Source organism: Columba livia, chromosome 13 (genome assembly GCF_036013475.1).
Source record: "Columba livia isolate bColLiv1 breed racing homer chromosome 13, bColLiv1.pat.W.v2, whole genome shotgun sequence".
NCBI lineage: Eukaryota > Metazoa > Chordata > Aves > Columbiformes > Columbidae > Columba > Columba livia.
Genome location: NC_088614.1, coordinates 8,865,153 through 8,884,411, shown reverse-complemented (window position 1 = coordinate 8,884,411; position 19,259 = coordinate 8,865,153). Strand labels below are relative to the sequence as shown.

The window sequence follows — 19,259 nt, the reverse complement described above, 5'->3', positions numbered from 1 at the left end:
AGTTAAACAGATGCTGCAGCACTTGGTTAGGTGGCCACCTAAAGGTATTAGAGATCATTGTGACAAACAGAAAATAGAGTCATTAACTTCTTAAAACTTCAAATTTAGGACAGCTTTGATTTAAGGTTACTTCTCACACATTTGATCCTACACTGAGAGCTTAATGGTAGATGCAAATGGTTCATGAACATTCTTGGAAAGTAATAAATCATCTTTATCAGCGTTAATTTCTTCATAATATTGGAGCAGTAAGTAAGCGTAAGGCACCTAAATACCAAGAACAACTCATCCGTGATATGCTGAATTCTATTCTATTCAAAACAATGACAGTGACAATAAAAACATAAATAAAATCTCTTGTTAAAATGCAATATTTTTTTACACATTGTGTGGATTAAAGTTCCACTGTCAAATATAATCAAAATTAAACTATCTAGTGAAAATGCCAAATATAATCAAAATTAATCTAGTGAAAATTCAGTGAGTGACTTTGGAGTAGAGAAAGAAAGAGAAAATCCCGAACATTCCAAATCTCCAGAGCTAAAGGCACAAGATAAAGAAAAGATGTGTCTGTAATATAACAGCTAATATGCTAATGCTTTTTCACAGCTGCAGCTGGTTTAGCCCTGGTGATGAATTGTAAAATGTTCTTTTTAGGAGAGTAATTCTACATTTTTGTAACCACATGACTCAGGGAACATTTGCAGGGCCTGACAGGAAAAAGAAAATACCGCTTAAGTATAAAAGAAAAAAAATTCTACTGAAATGATGATTTACTCATATATTCACATACTGATTTTTCGCAGGAAATTTCCATGGAAAAATGTAGCACTAAACTTATTTCTATCTTTTACTTGCTATTGGATAAAGATTTTTTTAATATATCTTAAAATCTGGTACAGTGGGAAATGTCATCTTAAAATGGAAGTCAGGATAATATTATTGAGGGACTACTAAAAGGACAAAGATGTATCTGTTTTAACGGTGGAGCCAAATATCCTTAAAGAGAATAGATGGAACAAGAAGCTGAATATTTCCAACTGTGGAAACCAGTCTGAATGAAGGCGGGATTTGAGGATATTTATGTTGCGCTTCAGGCAGTAACACACATTGTTCATCTATTCTAAGCCAAGAACCTCACTGCTAGGTCACCCCTCTGGATTCCCAGAATTTTTTCCATTCTGGAAAAACAAGAGAAGAGAAGGGTGTCTGTGCACTGTACTGCAGAGTGAGAGATGATATTTAATGTGCATTAGAGAAAAGGAATCCTGTTCAGTTGAGGTACTGAGTCAGCATCTAATTCAAGTGGCTTTTATTGTGTTTATTTGTAATTCTGCAGTACAGTTAGCATGGGAGCTAATCTACTCCAACATTATTGACTTCTTTGAATGAAGTAATTAGAAACCACATGTGTGCATTTAATACTGGCATGCTAAGGTGTTAATAATGATCATTCAGGAGTATTGTGCTACTTCACTGTATGTAGCTCAGCCACATATGGAAGTGGCAATAAATAGCAGAACTTAAATAGCTGATATTAACCTTGTGGTCTGTCTCACCCCTGGATCAATTACCAAACAGCTTGTGAAACACATTAAACTTCAAGGCAGGTTGGTAACTGGAAAAATTATCTGCTGTTCTGTACAGATATGTAAGAGTGGAATCTGTGGGTGTTGAGAGGAGCAGGAGCTCCCCTGGAGCCCCAACCTCTATGGGCCAAGTGCCACCTGGCCAGGAGAATGGTGCTGGGACATGGGACACACAAGCTCCAGTTCACCTGCTGTCCCCTTGCAGTTTGATTGCCTCCATTGGCAGAGGGAACAACACTGACTTCGCACATACGTGCTGACCTGAAGTCTTCTTCTAGATTCTGTAGCTAAAGCAGCTGAGGAAGTTGTATAATTGATTTCAAGGGGTGGGTTTGGGGTCTGCCTTTTCACCTGCAGTTACGTCCGGGACTGATGATAACCCTGGAAGGTGTTCCTCAACTTATTTCCAGGCCACTGATAGTGCAAACTGGCAAAGCTGAAACCTGCTTCATTTTTCTAGCCATGACAGCCAATGTCCGTCTTAAAGGGGATATTCCATTAGATGAGAACTCAAATTGTGGCAGAATAATATGAAATGAATCCAAGATCCTTTCAGGACTTTAAAATAAGATTATGTTAACTTGAGAAGAAAAAATCAGATTGGACATAATGGTATGCGTTCTTTATAAAACACCATTATCCACAAACTGCAAATCTCTTTCTTCAGGCTAGTAAGTGAGTGTAGCCTATCTAATACCAGTGAAGATGGTTAGGACTTTTATGTGAAAGGGCAGCCAAAGGCAGGATTAAGAATGGCCAAATGAGATAGGGTGGTAAATTGAAAATTCAGAGACATCTCCAATAGGGCAAGTCATTTCCTTGGATTGGCAGACTTGAAGTAAAAAGGGAGGAGAGGAAAAAAAAACTACAACAACATACTTAATCAGAGATTATTTTTTTTTCAAAAGCATTCAGTGTAGGTTATTATTTCCTCTAGTCTGTCATTTTATCTCTAAGTCAAATCTGAGGTATGTTATCACATGCGCCAAGGAAGTCTGAGCTGCTGTAGACTTTCCTTTCCTTACCTGGGGAATCTCAGCTCAGGTAGTGGCCATGGCCCGGTACGGCCCTGAACTGGTACCCAGTGCATAAATAAAATCTGGGGCACTAGGCCTTGCTAAAGGAGCTTAGTCATACACTAAAACAGTACATAAACATATTATTTTCTATTAGTATTCATAGCATATAGTGTTTACATAATTACAGAAAAGATACTGTTGTCCCATCGTATTCCATGACCACCTCTTTTTAAAATGACCTTACATTTATGTGCTATCTTGGGTGAAGAATGGGCACAGCTGAAAACAAAACTCACAGTGATACTTTTTTCATTCCCTTTCACTGATATCAATAGAGAATCTGGCACCGGATTCACAAGACACTGACTTATTGTTATTACACTTGAGTGCAGGGGACAAGTGCCTGGGCTTTTTTCTTATTTGTAAAATGTTGAAGATTTCTGTCAGAAGTAAAACCAGGAGCTTCATGCTTGGTAGTTCTTTATATAAATCCATCACATCTTTATCTTTTTTCAGTAAATCACAAAATTATTCTTTACCAGTAGGACAGTAATCATGAATGGACCATAGAAAATGAAGTCATTCCACTGCAGGAAATAATTTAGTTGTTCATGATGTTCTTTTTTAACTTCATGGTATTGTTTCTCAGCATTATCAAATTAACTGCAGAGAAAGGTAGTTAAGTATGAATTGTGTTACTTCCGATCTAAACAGGTTCTGCTGAAACAATGTGCAAGAGCAAATTTGATAGACACAGTATTAATTTTATGGATAATAAAGTTTCACCTTTTATTGAGGGAAATTTCACTTTGAAAAGGACTTTTTGGAATGAATATCCTAATTTTCTCTGTACTTTTGATTTCAGTAAAGGTCAAGGTAGTGTCTTTAGAATTTGAAAACTCTTTTTATTAAAGACTTGTGTGGACATAGAGTCTCTGGTCTATTAAAGAAGAAATTAAACATTGGTTGGAAATATCATGAAGCAGAGTTAACATATTAAAGTGTCACGAACTGTGTTTAATCTGAGAATGAGCTCATAATGGGACAAAGTCAGGTTTATACAGACCTGGAAAACATCAGAGGTTTTATTCAATTAACAAAAGTGACAATAATGGTGACAGTTTTATTTCCTGAATTTAGCATGCTAATCACTAAAAACAATGCAATATCACAAGCATATAGGGCAGTTATTGGGAGTATATCTGTAAAAACACATATGTAAAATACAGACAAGAAATATTTGAGTTTGAGAAATCTGCTTGGAAAAGACCTTCCAGGAGATTTGTAGCATGATAATGTTGTAGTGTCATCCTACAGATTCTATTATACACTGGAGTTTTGGGATGACTATTGTAAAGCAGAACACCTGTATGTTTTTCTTGTAAGGTCAGTCATGCGAAAAACTCTCCAGGAATGGTCTTTTTTCCCCTGTATTCTGAGAGTTTAAGTCACAATTTAGAAAAAGGAAGAGAGGAGAAAAACGACCATTTTGGGGATGAAGCTAAAAAATATCTGGAAAATGTGTGAAATCTTAAAAAAACAAAATTGGTTTGTCCCTTCACTTTAAGAGGGATTAATTATAAAACATCCAGATTTTACCTTAGTTATGTAACAATGATTCATGTTGTTTCAGAAGGGCCTGATACCATAGTTAATGTCCCCACTGTGTAACTTTTCTGTCTCTTTAGCAGAAAACTTTGGTTACCTTTGTGTCCCTGAGACGTGGTGAAACCACCTGTGCTGTTCAAGTACGTCAGCTGCTGGTGATAAGTGATGAAACACTAATTCCCAGCCTTGCAGATTGGTTAAATGCAGTTATCAATGTCACTTTTCTCACGCCACCCTGGGGGTGCCACCCACACAAAGCTGGGGGTGATGTTCTCTGCTGAGACAAACACCCTCGTCCAGTGTCGCCTTCTCCTGTCCTGTTGTCATCACCAGGGAACTGCTCAGACAAAAATTGGGAATATAAGTACTTCTGCTACATTAACCATAGGGGAGGAGAAATGTCATTAAAACTGTGGCATCTTTTCCAGATGTTAAGACTCAGAGATGGAGTTAAGGGTTCAAAATTTTGACTGGTCTATCTTTGAAAATACTAAATCCCAGGAAACACTGTTTCTTACAGCAATACTGCGTCAGTGGAAACAACCATTTTCTTTTCGGAAAGTGGTTCGCTCCCTAGATGACTGTCACAGAGGGACCCCAAAGTCAGGCGGCAAAACAAGTTCCAAACCAGACTTTATTCTGGCTGGAAAAGTACAGCTGATAAATTGACCAGAACAGGGTTTATACAATTAATTAGCACTCCGGTAACGTAAGATAAAGGTTTGGATGACAGTGGAGGAGATTATTGGGGTGCGGCAAATGAAAATAATGAGGACCCAAAGTGTGCATGCACACACTCACAAGAAACAAAGCCAGAACCGTCTGACTCCAGAATACCACACTTGCCTGGTTCGGCAAGGACTTAAATTGTCACTCACCCAAATGAGGAGGTGAGGAGCTTCCAATCCCAGGAAGTTTCCTTAGATGGCATCCCAGTCTAAGGGGAGGGCTCTGGCTCAGCAGACCCACTGCTCCGAGAAGACCACACAAAGGGAATCTTCGGCAGGAACGCAGTTTTACAGTCTGATCAGATCTGGCTGCGGGCATTCCAGAAGCTTCTCTGGGCCCCTCCTCCTCTGCTAATGACCCTGTCCAACTGACTCCGGGTCCCACAAAAGAGCCATTAAATGCCCCATTGAAGGAGAGGGGGATGTACAACTGCCACAGCTGTTCTCAGAGCGGGGGGAAGTGTAACTGCCACAATGACATCACGTCCCATGTCTGACATCACAAGCGGTGGCACGGCAGCCGTCCCAGGGCGCAGCCAGGAGGCCAAGCCGTGGCAATAAGGTTCAGGAGCAGAGCCCTCCTTTAACGGAGGAAATGGATTTGAGCAAGGTAGAGGTTAAGAGATGTGGAGGATTGGTGTGATTTCAGTGTTTGCCCTGAGCTACGCTGGCCAGTTAAAAAAAAAACACAAAAAAACCCCAAACTTGGCTATTGTTTCTATGACTGTGGCCAGTTGCATGTGTATAAATTGGCTCACTGAGCAGCACTATTTCAGTTTCCTTGTTGCACGTGCAAAGCAAAATGAGGAAGAAGTGAGTCAGGGCCTAATTTTCGCCTTTTCCCTCATTTCTAAGGACCAGCTGAACTACACCCAAACAATTCTGAATCTCATTTATTGTGCAAGTCTCGATACTTCTAATCATTAAAAAAAAAAGCTCCCTTTCTGTACTATGCATAATGAGCAGTAACAGACATCTACTAAAAACTGGAGTAACAGAGATATGTAACAATTTGCAATTAGAACTTTTTCTTACATGTATCTAACCTGTCTTCTTGCTCCATGATGTACATAATTAAATTACCACAGATTGATTCCACCTAAAACATGCTATTTTTGAAGAAACCAGACAATTAGTTGCTATGGCAACCCAATTAAGCCAGTTTTATACCCCTTATCTTAATTACTCTATTAATTGAGAAGAGCAAATAAATGGAATACTCATCCTTTTCTTGCCATTTTAAATTTCAGTAAAATATGAATTGCACATAAAATATTGTTTTAATTTGTCATCACGGATTCACGATTAGAAAAAGAAATTAGAATAGTGAAAACAGTATTTAAGACGGATGGCATATGTCAGTAGCAATTTGATATGCTGAAAGAGCTGTGCTCTTTTAAAATGTAATTACTCAAAAATAGGATCTGCATATATTATTTGAGTGAATGAATGAAGGATTGCAACTTTTAAAGACTATTCTATAAATTTTGAAAAATATCTATATGCCAGAACATACAGCAAATGCACAGGAAATTTCAGCTCATGGGAAATTTGAGACCTCTTTTATACCAAATGTCAGCATGTGGTATTTACGAGCCAAGTTTTCAAATATGTCAGATTCTGAGCAGCACACCCAAATCTTGGTATCTTCCTCCTCCACTGGTTCCATTTACTTTAGTTGAACCATCACCACAGTTCAGCCTGGAATACACGTCTGGATGCGATTTCTGCCTGCAGGGAGGGGACCTGCTGCCAAATCACCTTGTGTGCACAATTTCTGATTAGGAAAATAGCATATGGAGGGAGAAAAAAAATAAAACCAACAAAAAACATGAGGGAGGAGACAGAAATTGGTGTTCAGATTTTCATAACAGTATCATTAGAAAGCACAAAACATTATTTCTCACAGTCCATATTTAAAGTGTAGTAATTTCAAGAGATAACATGTACAATGTACAGCAGTCTGGCTGCACAGCTCCCTCCAAACAATTTGGGAACTTCTACAATGCTCTTTTTACTCTTTATTTTCCTTCTTTCTTGCTGTATTCTCCTTCGGGCAACTATGAAGCTGGAAACAGAGAAACTGGTGAAAAGTCCTTATCCAAATTGATCATGGGCACATTTTAAAGTAAAGTTACATGAGAGTATGATAGAGGAAATTCTGTTGGCATCATTGCAGTTCCAAACTGACCTTGATATGTCTGTGGTTCAAATGGACTTTATAGAAATTTTAAGAGATAAGGCTTTATTCATGATGGTTCAGAGGAAAGGTAATTATGCCAGAAATTAGCAAACCCACATTCTGAAAGGCTTTTTATCCTGCTCAAATATGAAGAAAAATAGTTCTGACTATAATTGGTCACTCATTTTGTATCTGTGTATCTTTGTTAGCCAGCAAAAAGAGTGCAAGAGGGAGAAAAAAAAAAGTTGGAATTGAGCTTTATGTGTTACATAAGTGAATGTGCAAGTGGAATAAAAACTGCTGCTAAATGGTAAACCATACATATTCTAGTAAAATTTAAAATAAATTAAATTCCTCTCTGTCAGCTTGAGAGGAAATCTGTATGGCAATGGATATCCTAGTGCTTGCTCTAGGAATTAAATAGCCTTGTAATTTCTGCATCATGGCATAGAAGGGCATAGATAATATGTATTAATTTGATGGTGCTGGAAGTTTAATTTAATTAGAAGAAATGAGTACAGAAGTCTTCTTGCCATTTATAACGAGCATGTGAAAAGTGACAGTACATGCTCCATTCTTCCTAAAATCTGTTCTGGCTTCCAGCAATACTGCGGCTGAGACCCGTGTGGCAGCTGGATTCTCTAGAATGGTTGGGTTTTCTTCTTTGGAAATTCGATAAATATTGACAGAATCCAATCTTAATTTAGTTTCAAAGCAGTCCAGACACTGTCTTTAATTTCATGGAGAGGAGTTCAGCCATATTAGAAATCTGTACACAACAACATCACATTTCTGTGGGAAAACTAGAAAGTGGAACATGAGATAGCTCTTCATGTCCATAAAAGTGTTATGCTCAGATTAAATGCATCATCAGCCATTCAACCCTATGATTGCTTTTTAGACATGCCATTTTATGCGAGTCTTGATACTTAAGAGAAATATCATCTTAGTCCATGGCCATCACTGTGTGTAATTGGTACCTTTTAAGAAAATAGCTACCTGATTGGCAGTCTCATTTGAGTAGTTAGATGTCTAAATGCCATCATGGTTCCTATGGGACCTTTTTAGACCTAAACTGAATGCCAATTTTCAAATTTCTTGGCCGTGTGTTTCTACAGGGGGCTTATAATTTAAGACTTTACACTAATAATTCTAATATGATTCTGCATTTTCCTTAAAATCCAAGTATACAGCAGCTTATTGCCTAACTCAAGACTACTATTAGAGGCTTTGTATGCAGTCTAATGCCAAAAACCAAAGACATTACCCATCCTGATCCAATTCAAAGACGTGTGTCATACATTTTTGATTGCAGAATGTTCTAAGATGAATCTGTACTTTTTTAGTGTTGCTAATCAAAATCACAGTCCCACAAACCTTAACTAACTCGAAGGCTCTTACTTGCATTTTGCTGTCATTGAAGATCACTTGTTAAGGTTCTTAGTCCTGGCCTAGATCATTAAAATCAAGATTACATAACAAGCTTCACTTTCAGTATGAAATTAGCCATTGTACAGTCTCCAGTTTAGTAACATTTACACACGTGAATAATGTTGTTTCATTCATATGTTTGTCATAGTATATTCACAGCTACGCCACTTGTGGGAGCCTTAGCAGGAATTTGAAATTCTCTCTATCCCAAATGGCTCTAAGGGCACGTAAGTGTTTAAAGTGTTCAGCCTCCAGAGGAATGGCCAGTTCAGCTCAGTGACAAAAATGGGAGCTGAGCTCTTTGAAAAGCTGTTCCCAGGGGCTGTCGGACAGAACCCCTTATGTCTTGGTTTGCACATTAACTCTGCTTTCAGCTGCAAGGTTTTAATATACAAATGAAGAGAAGTTTTATTTCAGAATTAAAATATGCTATGGAAATCTTTCATTTTGAAACCAAAGCTGTCTGGAGATCATGGGATTTGGGGATTATTTCAAAGGCATAGTACTGTCAAATTTATAAAAGTCATATATTCCCAATGGACATGTTGTGACCATTTTTCCTTGATTTATTTTTCGTTGTATTTTTTATGACATAAGTGTTAACAAGCTTCAGTTTATGACCTTGACATTTGCTTATTTTTCTTTTGGAGGTCTTCATAGATCACCAAAAGATTTTGTTGAAATCATTATAAATAAACCAAGCAGAGAATAAGTCATTGAAATGGACAGAAGCAATTTCCTTTTTCTCTATCTGTGCATAATAGTTGACTGGCCCATAAGCCACACAAAGACAGTGAAACATTAGCATGGCAGAGAAAATGCAGCCATATCTGCGTTTGACAAAATAACAGTACATTCATAATGCTGTTGGCTTCTTAATTTCAAAAGGCAGATTTTAATATCACTGACTTCAGAGAGTGATAAGAAGGGCAGTGCATAAGACATTATCAGTCCATTGTGGAAATAACGCATTCAAAATTAAAGACAGCAGTTTAATTAAGTGCATGAAAGGCTGGCTTTTATGATCATATTTCAAATACTCGAATGTCTTTTCATCCATTCTGCTGTATGACTTTACTTCATAATATATCAAGAACAAAAAATGTATTGGAGTCTTTCTGCAAATTCAATTAGTCCAATAAAAAGTGAAAAATAATTTCTTTTTCATTAAAAAGAACTCAACCCTAACCCTTCTGATGACAAAGTGCAAGATGAAGGGGGGGAAGCTAAAGAACTATGAAAATTCTGCCTCTGTTATGCATTTATATGTGCATGAAACAGATGAAGTGTCACCATTAGTAACATTTGTTATTGAAAGGACTAATTACATTCTGCTACAGTTAGTAGTTTATCAGATCCAGACCACAGGGTATTTACTTCTCCCTTAGGATGCACTCACAGTGCAGCAATAATTCCATAGTTTATTGTGCTGCTATAGGCAGGGTAATTATGCTAAAGTGCGCCTCTTTCAGTGCTAAACTTAAACCTACCATGACACATTGCACTAGGGCTTTGCAGGTTAAGTGCAAGCTCTTGAGTCCTTTCTCTCTGCTAAGGGTTTATGGCTGAGGGAAGTACAGAGATCATAGATCTTGTGTGCTAAATGAGAAAAAACGAGGAACACAAACAACCCAGAAGTGCAGCATTTCAAATGAGACATTATTGAGTATGGTATACAATGAAGGAAAAAATTCTTCATGGAAAGGGCTGCGGGGCATTGGAACAGGCTGCCCAGGGCAGCGGTGGAGTCACCATCCCTGGAGGGGTTTAAAAGGCATTTAGACGAGGTTCTTAGGGACATGGATTAGTGCTAGAGTTAGGTTATGGTTGGACTTGGTGATCCTGAAGGTCTCTGAAATGATTCTGTGATTCTAATGTTCATTTAGAAAACTTTAAGATTGGCTAAAATGGGACGGCAAAAGGACCCATAATAAGATATTGAGCCTTACACAGAAAGCAGCAGGTTACTGGCTCAACCATGGCACACATCTGTAGGGACCGAAAGTTATTACCACTTGTCAGCTCCTCTCTGACCTCTGTGGAATGAGGTGCTGGGCTCAGTCCTGCTCCCCGCAGGCAGCCGGCTCCGTGACAAACACCGCCAGCACCAGCGCTGGTTTGTCGGTCACAGCCTCGGCGCAAAGCCTTGTAGCGGTACCCTGGTGAATAAACACCATCTTCACCTCCGAAGCTGATTCTTTCAGGTCAGGGCTGAGGCAGGCTGGCATATAATTTGAGAAAGCTTGAAACTCCACTGCTAACACAGGCTGGCTCTGGGTAAATAAAAGATCTCATTTTTCAGAGTTACATGTTGACAGGTTTTACTTCTGCTGACATAACTAAATGTGGTCCCAAAGGCTGTTTGGGATGATCTGACCCTGTTCTGTCCAGGGTCACCCACCATACCAATGGATTCCTCTCCGCTGTCGTTTTTCCTCTTGTCTTGTTCTTGATTCTTTTAAGACCGTGCTGTCTGTCTAGGGGATGTTTTGTACTATGATGTTTCTCTCACTATGTGTTTATGAACAGATTATTTTCCAGATGTCCTAATCTTGTTTTAACTTCAAAATATTCCTCTCCCAGAGGTTTCCTTAGAATAATTATCCATACTGTAGAGAATCAGACAGACTGCATTCTGAAAATACAGCAATGAATTTACAATAGTGACTAATCAGTTTTTTAAAGCAATAATTTTCATATAACAGAGGATAGAACTATAAAAAATATTTCCCTTTGCAAGCATTCAGGTACAAATAAGAGCAAGTGTTTATGGAAGTATGATTTAATAAACATGTTTGGTTTTTTTTCCCCACATAGGTAACCCTCCTGCTACAGGTACAGGAACTTTACACATCACCCTGGAGGATGTCAATGACAACGTTCCATCACTTTATCCAACACTGGCAAAAGTTTGTGATGATGCAAAAGATCTCAGGGTAGTGGTATTAGGAGCATCAGACAAAGACCTTCACCCCAACACAGATCCATTCAAATTTGAACTGAGTAAACAATCTGGCCCAGAAAAATTGTGGAGAATCACCAAGCTTAACAGTAAGTCCATTACTTTTTTTCTTATGTGTTTAGTCCTCCCACCCCTACATCCCAGCATACTTACTTTAAGGTTGCCCATTATGTGAATTCAGGAGCCGGTGTGCATTAAAGTCTTGCAGGACGGACCCACTGCTGCTGCTTTACACCGTGCTGGTTTTGCTCAGACCAGCTGCCTGGTGGGACATACTAATTGTCTGCATTTTCTCTGAAATCTGAACTTTTTTCTTCTTATTATTGTGTTGACCAAACTTTTCTCTTTTAGCTGTGCATTAAAGAAAGGTTACTAATGAGTTATAGTTTCGTAAAGATTACCATATTTCATGGCATGGAATTTCCTTAAATGAAATGCACAAGACTTTGCTATAAGACAGCATGAAAATATTGCATGGGCTTTAGCAATGTACTTGAAAAGCTCTCTGATTTTAAGTATTTGAACTCTTCACAAATAAAATACCCAAATGCACTGGGACCACACACTATTGGTAAGAGGATCAAAACTCATACTTTGCAATTGGTTTGTATGGCAAATTATGGGCACAAAGTACTGCATTTCTTTTTAATGTAGATTATTTCTATTTGTTTTCTAGCATGTATTATTTATCCTGGTCACTATTGAATCTTTTAGCAGTTCATTTCATATTCTTCATAGGAAAAAAAAAAAAAAAAAGAAGGATGAATGTGATGTCTGTACCTGCCTGCAGGACAAAGTGAAGAGTAATTTTCTCTGCTGTTCTCCAGTCATCAAACCACAAACCTGTCAAACCCCTGACAGTTACCACACGCACTTGGGTACAAGTAGCTGTTATGACCCATCGCTGCTCAGGTGGAGCAGATCTGTGGATCATAAGGGGCCATTACTCTCCTTCCTTGCCTTCACAAACTGGTGAAGCAGTTCAGCAGCTTTGCCTGTACATCCTTGCAATAAGGAGTTTTTTCCTTTGTCAAATAGATAGAGTTTTCCCTCCTGTGTTGCTTTGGGGCTGACATGCATTTCATCAGTACACTAGTTTCCACAGGCAAGTTCTGCCAATAATTTGTAGACCAAATAATGTGTTTAAACGAGCAGACTTTCTTTTGGTGGGATTTGGAATACATTTGCAATTAGCTTTCAGCCCATGAAATAATTTCTGTAACTGCCTCTTCTTACCTCCTAATCAGTTCTTTAATCCTTTCTTTAGAGTGTTCTCGTTTTCTTCTTAATTTCTGTGAGTAACTGTGGCATGTCTGATATTGTTTGCAGATTCCTCTTCCAACCAACCACTATTTGGCTAATTCTCACCTTGTCCTTTGCAGATACGCATGCCCAGGTCATCCTGCTTCAAAACCTGAAAAAGGCCAATTACAACATCCCAATCTCAGTGACAGATTCTGGAAAACCACCTCTGACTAACACCACAGAACTGAAATTACAAGTGTGTTCCTGCAAGAAATCCAAAATGGACTGCAGTGCAACTGATGCCCTTCACATCAGCATGACCCTTATCCTCCTCTCACTCTTCAGTTTATTGTGTAAGTCTTTTCCTGAACTGTAAGTAATGAAGTATTATTTAGCTTCTCATTTATACGCTGCTGAAGAAAATGTACCAAGGGAGAAGTTAAATTCATACATTGTCAAAATAATGCTGTAAGTTTGTGGGCTTTTTTGCTGAGGAAGTAGATATAAGAAAGAGGGAGGAGAGGGTTTCTTCTTAGTTAAAAAAATAGCAGTGAATGCCTGGTTGTCAAATTAAGAAATAGCAGCAATAATTTTAAGAAGAATCAAAGAGAATTAGAGCTAGCATATGATAAACTAAGAAATACCAGCTGTAGTAGCAGATTTGTGAGACGTTTTCTTTCATCTCTCCCCACTTGAATTCAATTCAAAAACAGAAACAGGAGATTAAAGGTGTTCTTGTAACAATAACTGTTCTGGGTCACTATGAAAATGAATACTGTCTGCTTCAATCTATTCCTCTTGATAAAGTGCACAAGCAAATGGAAAATAAGGGATTTATTCAAGATTCTGGGCTTAGAGACACCCAAGTCTGGGTTGGAGGGCAGAGAGAACTGATACATAGAGGAAGATTCTGCTGGTTCTGAGAAAGCTTTCTTAAAAAGACTCACAAAATTCTTAATTTGAATTGGAAGGAGTGAAAAAAATAAAAATTCTGAATGACCAAAGAGTAGGAATTCAAAGCCATGGAATCCCAGCATCCAACCTAGATGTGTCCCTGGCTTGTCCCGTGACACCTTCCAGCAAATTTCTGATGCCGTATTATTTTGAGTTCCTTATCTGTTAAAAAAAAGAAATAGCTGTATTCTGTGATAGTTAATATGTTATTCAAGGATAATTACCATCATCTAATGTTAGTAAAATACACTGTATGGTGAATTAATACTTGAGCCATGGTGAAAGGCCTGATATTCTTGATGAAATACAATCTACCATGGGGCAGAGGTGACGGCAGGGATAGTTTACACATCTGAGGCTTGGGGTATGCTTGATTACACATCTTGTCAGATTTTTTCTTATAGTATACTACTTTTATCTCAAAAGGTTAGCATGAAGGTCATCGTGAGAGAATTAGAACTCGCTGATGTTTGTGATGCTCTTTGAAGATGAAAAGGGCTATATAAATGCTAAGTGCAAATTCACGTTCTTTGTTCCAATCAGTGGCATCTGAAGTATCTCCATTGGCTTTGGTTCAGTTATTCTGGGTTTAGTCTGCTGGAACCAAACACAGACTTCAGCTGTTAGAAGTAATATGTTAAAAATATTTGACAGTATGTGACACTATCACATCAGTGACATAAATATGCAGCCCATTGATTCAAATATATTCTTGTTATTACTTCATAAATGTTGCTGGTGCTATACTAGGCATGACTTTCACCACTGGAATTACTTTTTTATCTGACATGATTGCACTTCAACTTTAGTTACATTATTGCATCTGCTCAGAATAGGAGGTAGGGAAAAGTTTTTTGCTTTCGACTGTAATTATGTTGCTTTTTCGTAGCCCCCACAAAGAAGTCTGATCATTTTCCTTACACTCAATTATGAAAAGCAGTTGTAGATATTGGAAAACTCTTCTTGAGTTGCTCTTGACTACAGATCTTCTCCAGCTGAGCCATGGGCAGAATATACATCACAGGTATCTGGTACATGGTGCTCTAGATGACAGAGGGATTCCCTTTCCTACTGTAAAAGAATAGGTACCACTGAGTAGTCTTTACACTGTGAAAAAATACACACGTGCCTAGAGCCATTCTGTGACCTTACATTCATTCAGAGTACTGTAATGAGTATGGAGAGAGTCGTAATTTTAAATGAAAGAGTGGAGTAAGATTACACACATAATCTGCCAGCAGAGTGATGTTCTGGTCTGTTGTTTGAGCAATTAAACCAAACCAAATGGAAATAGTGAGTCGAAGGGGAAGGAAAGATCTCCCTTTTGGCAGAGGCTGTTTTATACACAGTTGTTGTGAGAGTGAATTCCACAGACAGGCACAGAGATCTAATCTTCAATGTAGCACCACAATTTTTTCCCCAAATTTGCTCCTATTCCCTTCTATGGTTTTTGCTCACCCAGTCACACAGAGGGGGGCCAGAATTCCATGCCTGGTACAGCCACCTAATCACGCTAATGCAAAACCAGCAAGGATAACAACATTCATAATAATTTTCCTCAGGTATAAATGACTACATGGAGACGTAACAAAATGAGGCCAGGAGCCAGCTAAAATAATGTGATTCTGTATTTATACTTCTCTAAAATGTTCTGGTATCACTGCATTCCCAGTTCATTTTCACACATAGGGTTTTTTTATAACTGGAATTAGTTCCATTGCAATGTTTTGCATAGTCCAAATATTTATCAGACTAATCAAAGATTATGATGCCATAAAAACAAAGAGAACTTTAGTGCTTATTGAGCAAATTAAATATCCCGTTTCTAGTGGCAAGTTATGGGTTTAATTTTTGCAAAAGCCCTTACGTGTCTCACTTTGCTTCCACTGTTTATGTTTTATGAGGCTCTTATTCCTAGGAGGTAAATCCTTCAGTCAAATGAACTTTGCTATTCATGCCAAAGTATTTCTTTTTGTATTTGACATCTGGTGTGAGGACAGATAGCCATGTGAAAGAGCTGCTCATGGTAAAAATGCCCTGCATGAATCTCCTTCCTGTGCAAAACATCTTGGTATTATCATTTAGATGGTGCAATTATTATCTATACTTAGAACATGTGCCTCCTTTGTAAATCATGGAAGAAGTCATATGTGGTAGATTTCTGAAGTATCTGAGCATAGAATTGAAGACCCTGATTAAAACTGTAACACATGCAAAAAGCAGCAGTTTTGCCTGTTCTGTAGCTGCCCTACTGTGTTCAGTACATTGAGGGATAATGGGCTACAGACTGCAGTTGCCCAGAAGGCCTTGGAAAGCTTGATATACTTGGAACAAGAAAAATTTAGGAGTTCTTGTCAGCCAGAAATAGAAAATATAAGATGCCAAAGTATATGTGCAGATTGCTGGTTTTCCACAATAAACCAGTAAGGTGTTTGGTGGGATTAGGACATGGTGAATAAAAAGTTGATTGAAAAAATGAGCATCTTTTCATACTTAGCCTAACTTATTAGCACTGACAATTGCTGAGTCAGGCTGGAAAGATGTATAGTGGACATATAGAGGACTTTCCAAAGTTAAAAGACTTAATGCTAACAAATATCGGAAAGAATATTAAGTCTCCTCTGTCGTTACTGCAGACACCATGTTTAAGGTGAGACCAAGTGTAGTGGCATTTGTCCTCTGACAGCTTTTTCTAGCTACTACTGAAGATAAAACAGGACCAAAATGTTCAGATATAATTTAGAATTTTAGTAGTTCACATTAAGAAAAAACAACAGATCAAAAGTAGATCTGGTTCCTAGGCAGGGAGGACTACAGGAATCTCTTACTTTGAGGGGCATAGAAAGTGGGAGAAAGCATGTAATGCAGCATGTCTGGTGCTGGGGCTGAGATTGTCCATAGTTTTTCTTACTGCTTTCAGAATGAACACAACCAAAGTCATGTGCTCAACAACACACTAGAATTATGAACAAGTTCCCTCTGGAAGGCTCCTGAATATTTTTAGTAAGAGAGTATCTATAATGTTCCATAACGATGAGGGACAGAGAGAGAGGGGGGAAAAAAATTGTGCCCCTTATTGCAAGCTACAAATCGGTAGCTGGTATTTCATTTGGACATCGGTTGATCAATACCTAAAAGGGAGAATAGCTGCCCTTGAAAATTTTGCTTAAGTAAGTATCAATTTCACAACAAATCGTTGTATATATATGTTTGACAATCATTTAACAGGAATGTCTTCTCAAGCTATATGGAGGTCAGTAAAGCTGTTCTTTTAGTCCACTGGCAATGACACAGGAGAGTAGGTTTCCATAAGGAATGTGGTCAGAACCAGCCAAATTGAGGGCATACGTCAAAGGACTTTTAGGAGTTCGTGACCTACGGGTGACCAAGAAAATGAAACAAGCTAATATCATAGCTCAAGAGAAAAGCAGATTTGTGTATGTTGTCACAAAGAACTCTGCCACAAAAACTGCCTCAGGCCCTATGGGAGACCAGGAAAGAACTTCCCAGGCTGGCAAAAGTAGGCTTTTATATCATTTACAAATTATTTCTATTATTAATATTTAAAGGAGTATTTAAATTCTGGACTTTTGATTTAACAATAATTATTTCACTTAATTGCATAATCATAGAATGATAATTGCATTTCTTATTTCCTTTATATTCTACCAACATAAAAGATCAAGTTAGCTTCAAATGTGTTGAATCAAGGGACTAAAGTAAGAACCAAAGGCACAATTTTCATGTCCTGAAAAAGCAGAATTCAGAGCAATTCCATTAGTAGTTCACTCACACTAGCTATAATATTTTACTTATATTTTTGTGTTAGGAAAAGACTGGAATTTAAACAATGTTAAAGAAAAATTGATATCTTACTTGACTGTCAAACGTTGATATGAAACTTTTTTTTGCTAACTTGGCCAGTCGCCTACAAAGTTGTGAGCTTACCTGAGCTTAACTAAGTGAAATATTTCATTATTATGAACAGAAATTAAAGTGAGAGACAGGGGGGAAATTACACTATGAAGAAATTAAATAAGCTGGAAGTCTCTACATTGAAATTAGTTAGTTAAACTGAGGGTGAAAGGCCTCAGGTGTGTCGAAAAACACACTCGCACAGATGTTTGTGCTACGATTGCAAAGAAGCCTTCGAGATACCCTTGAATTTAACTTCCTATTAATTTCCACTGACTTTTCCTGTTTTAATGTCTGCTGTCCCCCACTGTAATGTTCTTCTGATGTAAGGAAAGTAGCTACAGGGTCAGTAGAAAAAAATGGGGTTTTTTTCTGGAAAATTATGTATTTGGTATGAAACCATTACAAAAATTCAAATTACATTGAAACAGTGGATTTTAATTTACCAGAACACAGACAGCCAGAGTTAAAAGTGCAGCGTTATCTTTCACCTAGTTCATTTTTCAAAGCAGCAGAAGCATCTGTATCTCTTGTATATCCTACGTTATTTGTACAGGAACGTCGGATGTCTGAAGGCTGAAGCAATGTCTTCTTGTCTGGCATAACACTGAGACATCGCAGGTTTCAGATGGAAAAGACCTTTTAGGTCATTGCCTTTTCCATTACAAGTGCAGATTTGTTACCCTCAGATTCACAGTTTTCAGCCTTCATTGTGAGTTGATCAACTTAGTTTTAGACAATGAGGTAGTATAGTTTTTTTCAGGGCTCAACTACTATTTAGTTTTTACATTAGGCTTTTTGCAACTCTATTGAACAGGGTTTAACTTTTTCTTTTTTTCTTGGGAAAAACAAAGAGGAAGCTTCAGAGGAATCATTCCCGATAGGTGAATTTGTTAAAAACAGTACTTTTTTTTTTTTTACAAATTAGGTTGTTTTACCATACTTTAATCTTCTATAGCAATTTTCTACTTTTCAGTAGCATTTGCTTAAGAAAAGAAATAAGTTCAATTAGCAAGACTAGGAAATTTTGCAAGATAAATTTTCCCATTTCTGAGAAGTAAAATATCCCTATATTGGCTAGAACTTCATAAACTACCAAGGTGGTTTGTTTTGTTTTGTTTTTTCTCCTACTCTAGTTTAGGTTGTGTTCTTACATTAGACCACATACCATGCAGGTCCTTAAAGCAGCAGTTAAATGGTGTTACCCAAGTAATTGCAAATTACTGACATTTAGTGAGTTCCATTGTTATAAACCTCACTTCCTAAAAACAATAATAACAGCAGCAATATCTACTATTACTGTAATACTTATTATCTTTGTTATAGATGTTTTTGTCCATATTAACATCATTATTATTACTGCTAAATTACCAGTGTATGTAGGTGCTTTCTCAAATGTGTGTATAACAAAAATACCATTATTTGTCTCCTTAAAGATTTTGGTTGATTTGACTCTAGTAGGGAAAGGATGGTTTGGGGGCTAAGGGGTTGCATTCAAATGGAGACAGTATTCAATCGAATCTCATGTTTAACACAGATTTGTGTCCAGTCTTCTAATTTCCCTGCAGGTGTAGCCAGTCCTGCAGTTTGTTGTGCATTTGGCTTTGAGAGCCCACCTAAAGTTAA

The 19,259-nt window shown here is 37.8% G+C and overlaps 1 protein-coding gene and 1 long non-coding RNA gene across 8 annotated transcripts in view; one reads left to right on the top strand and one right to left on the bottom strand.

Moving 5' to 3' along the window:
• Positions 1-19,259, top strand: part of CDH13 (cadherin 13) — a 460,421-nt gene that overhangs the window by 429,388 nt on the left and 11,774 nt on the right. For 4 of the 7 annotated variants that reach the window (XM_065028885.1, XM_005504744.3, XM_065028884.1 and 1 more), the window contains 2 exons: positions 11,375-11,608; positions 12,902-13,117. In XM_065028885.1, the coding sequence (XP_064884957.1) occupies positions 11,375-11,608; positions 12,902-13,117 (450 nt within the window). Of the gene's footprint in view, positions 1-11,374; positions 11,609-12,901; positions 13,156-19,259 lie in introns of those variants that run through there. The other 3 variants (XM_013367781.3, XM_065028883.1, XM_065028882.1) reach the window with 1 other exon arrangement.
• LOC135575354 (uncharacterized) lies at positions 3,084-12,929 on the bottom strand. The gene is made up of 3 exons (XR_010465947.1): positions 12,756-12,929; positions 11,673-11,870; positions 3,084-11,192 (listed from the first exon to the last, which is right to left on the bottom strand). It is a non-coding gene; the product is annotated as an uncharacterized LOC135575354 (long non-coding RNA).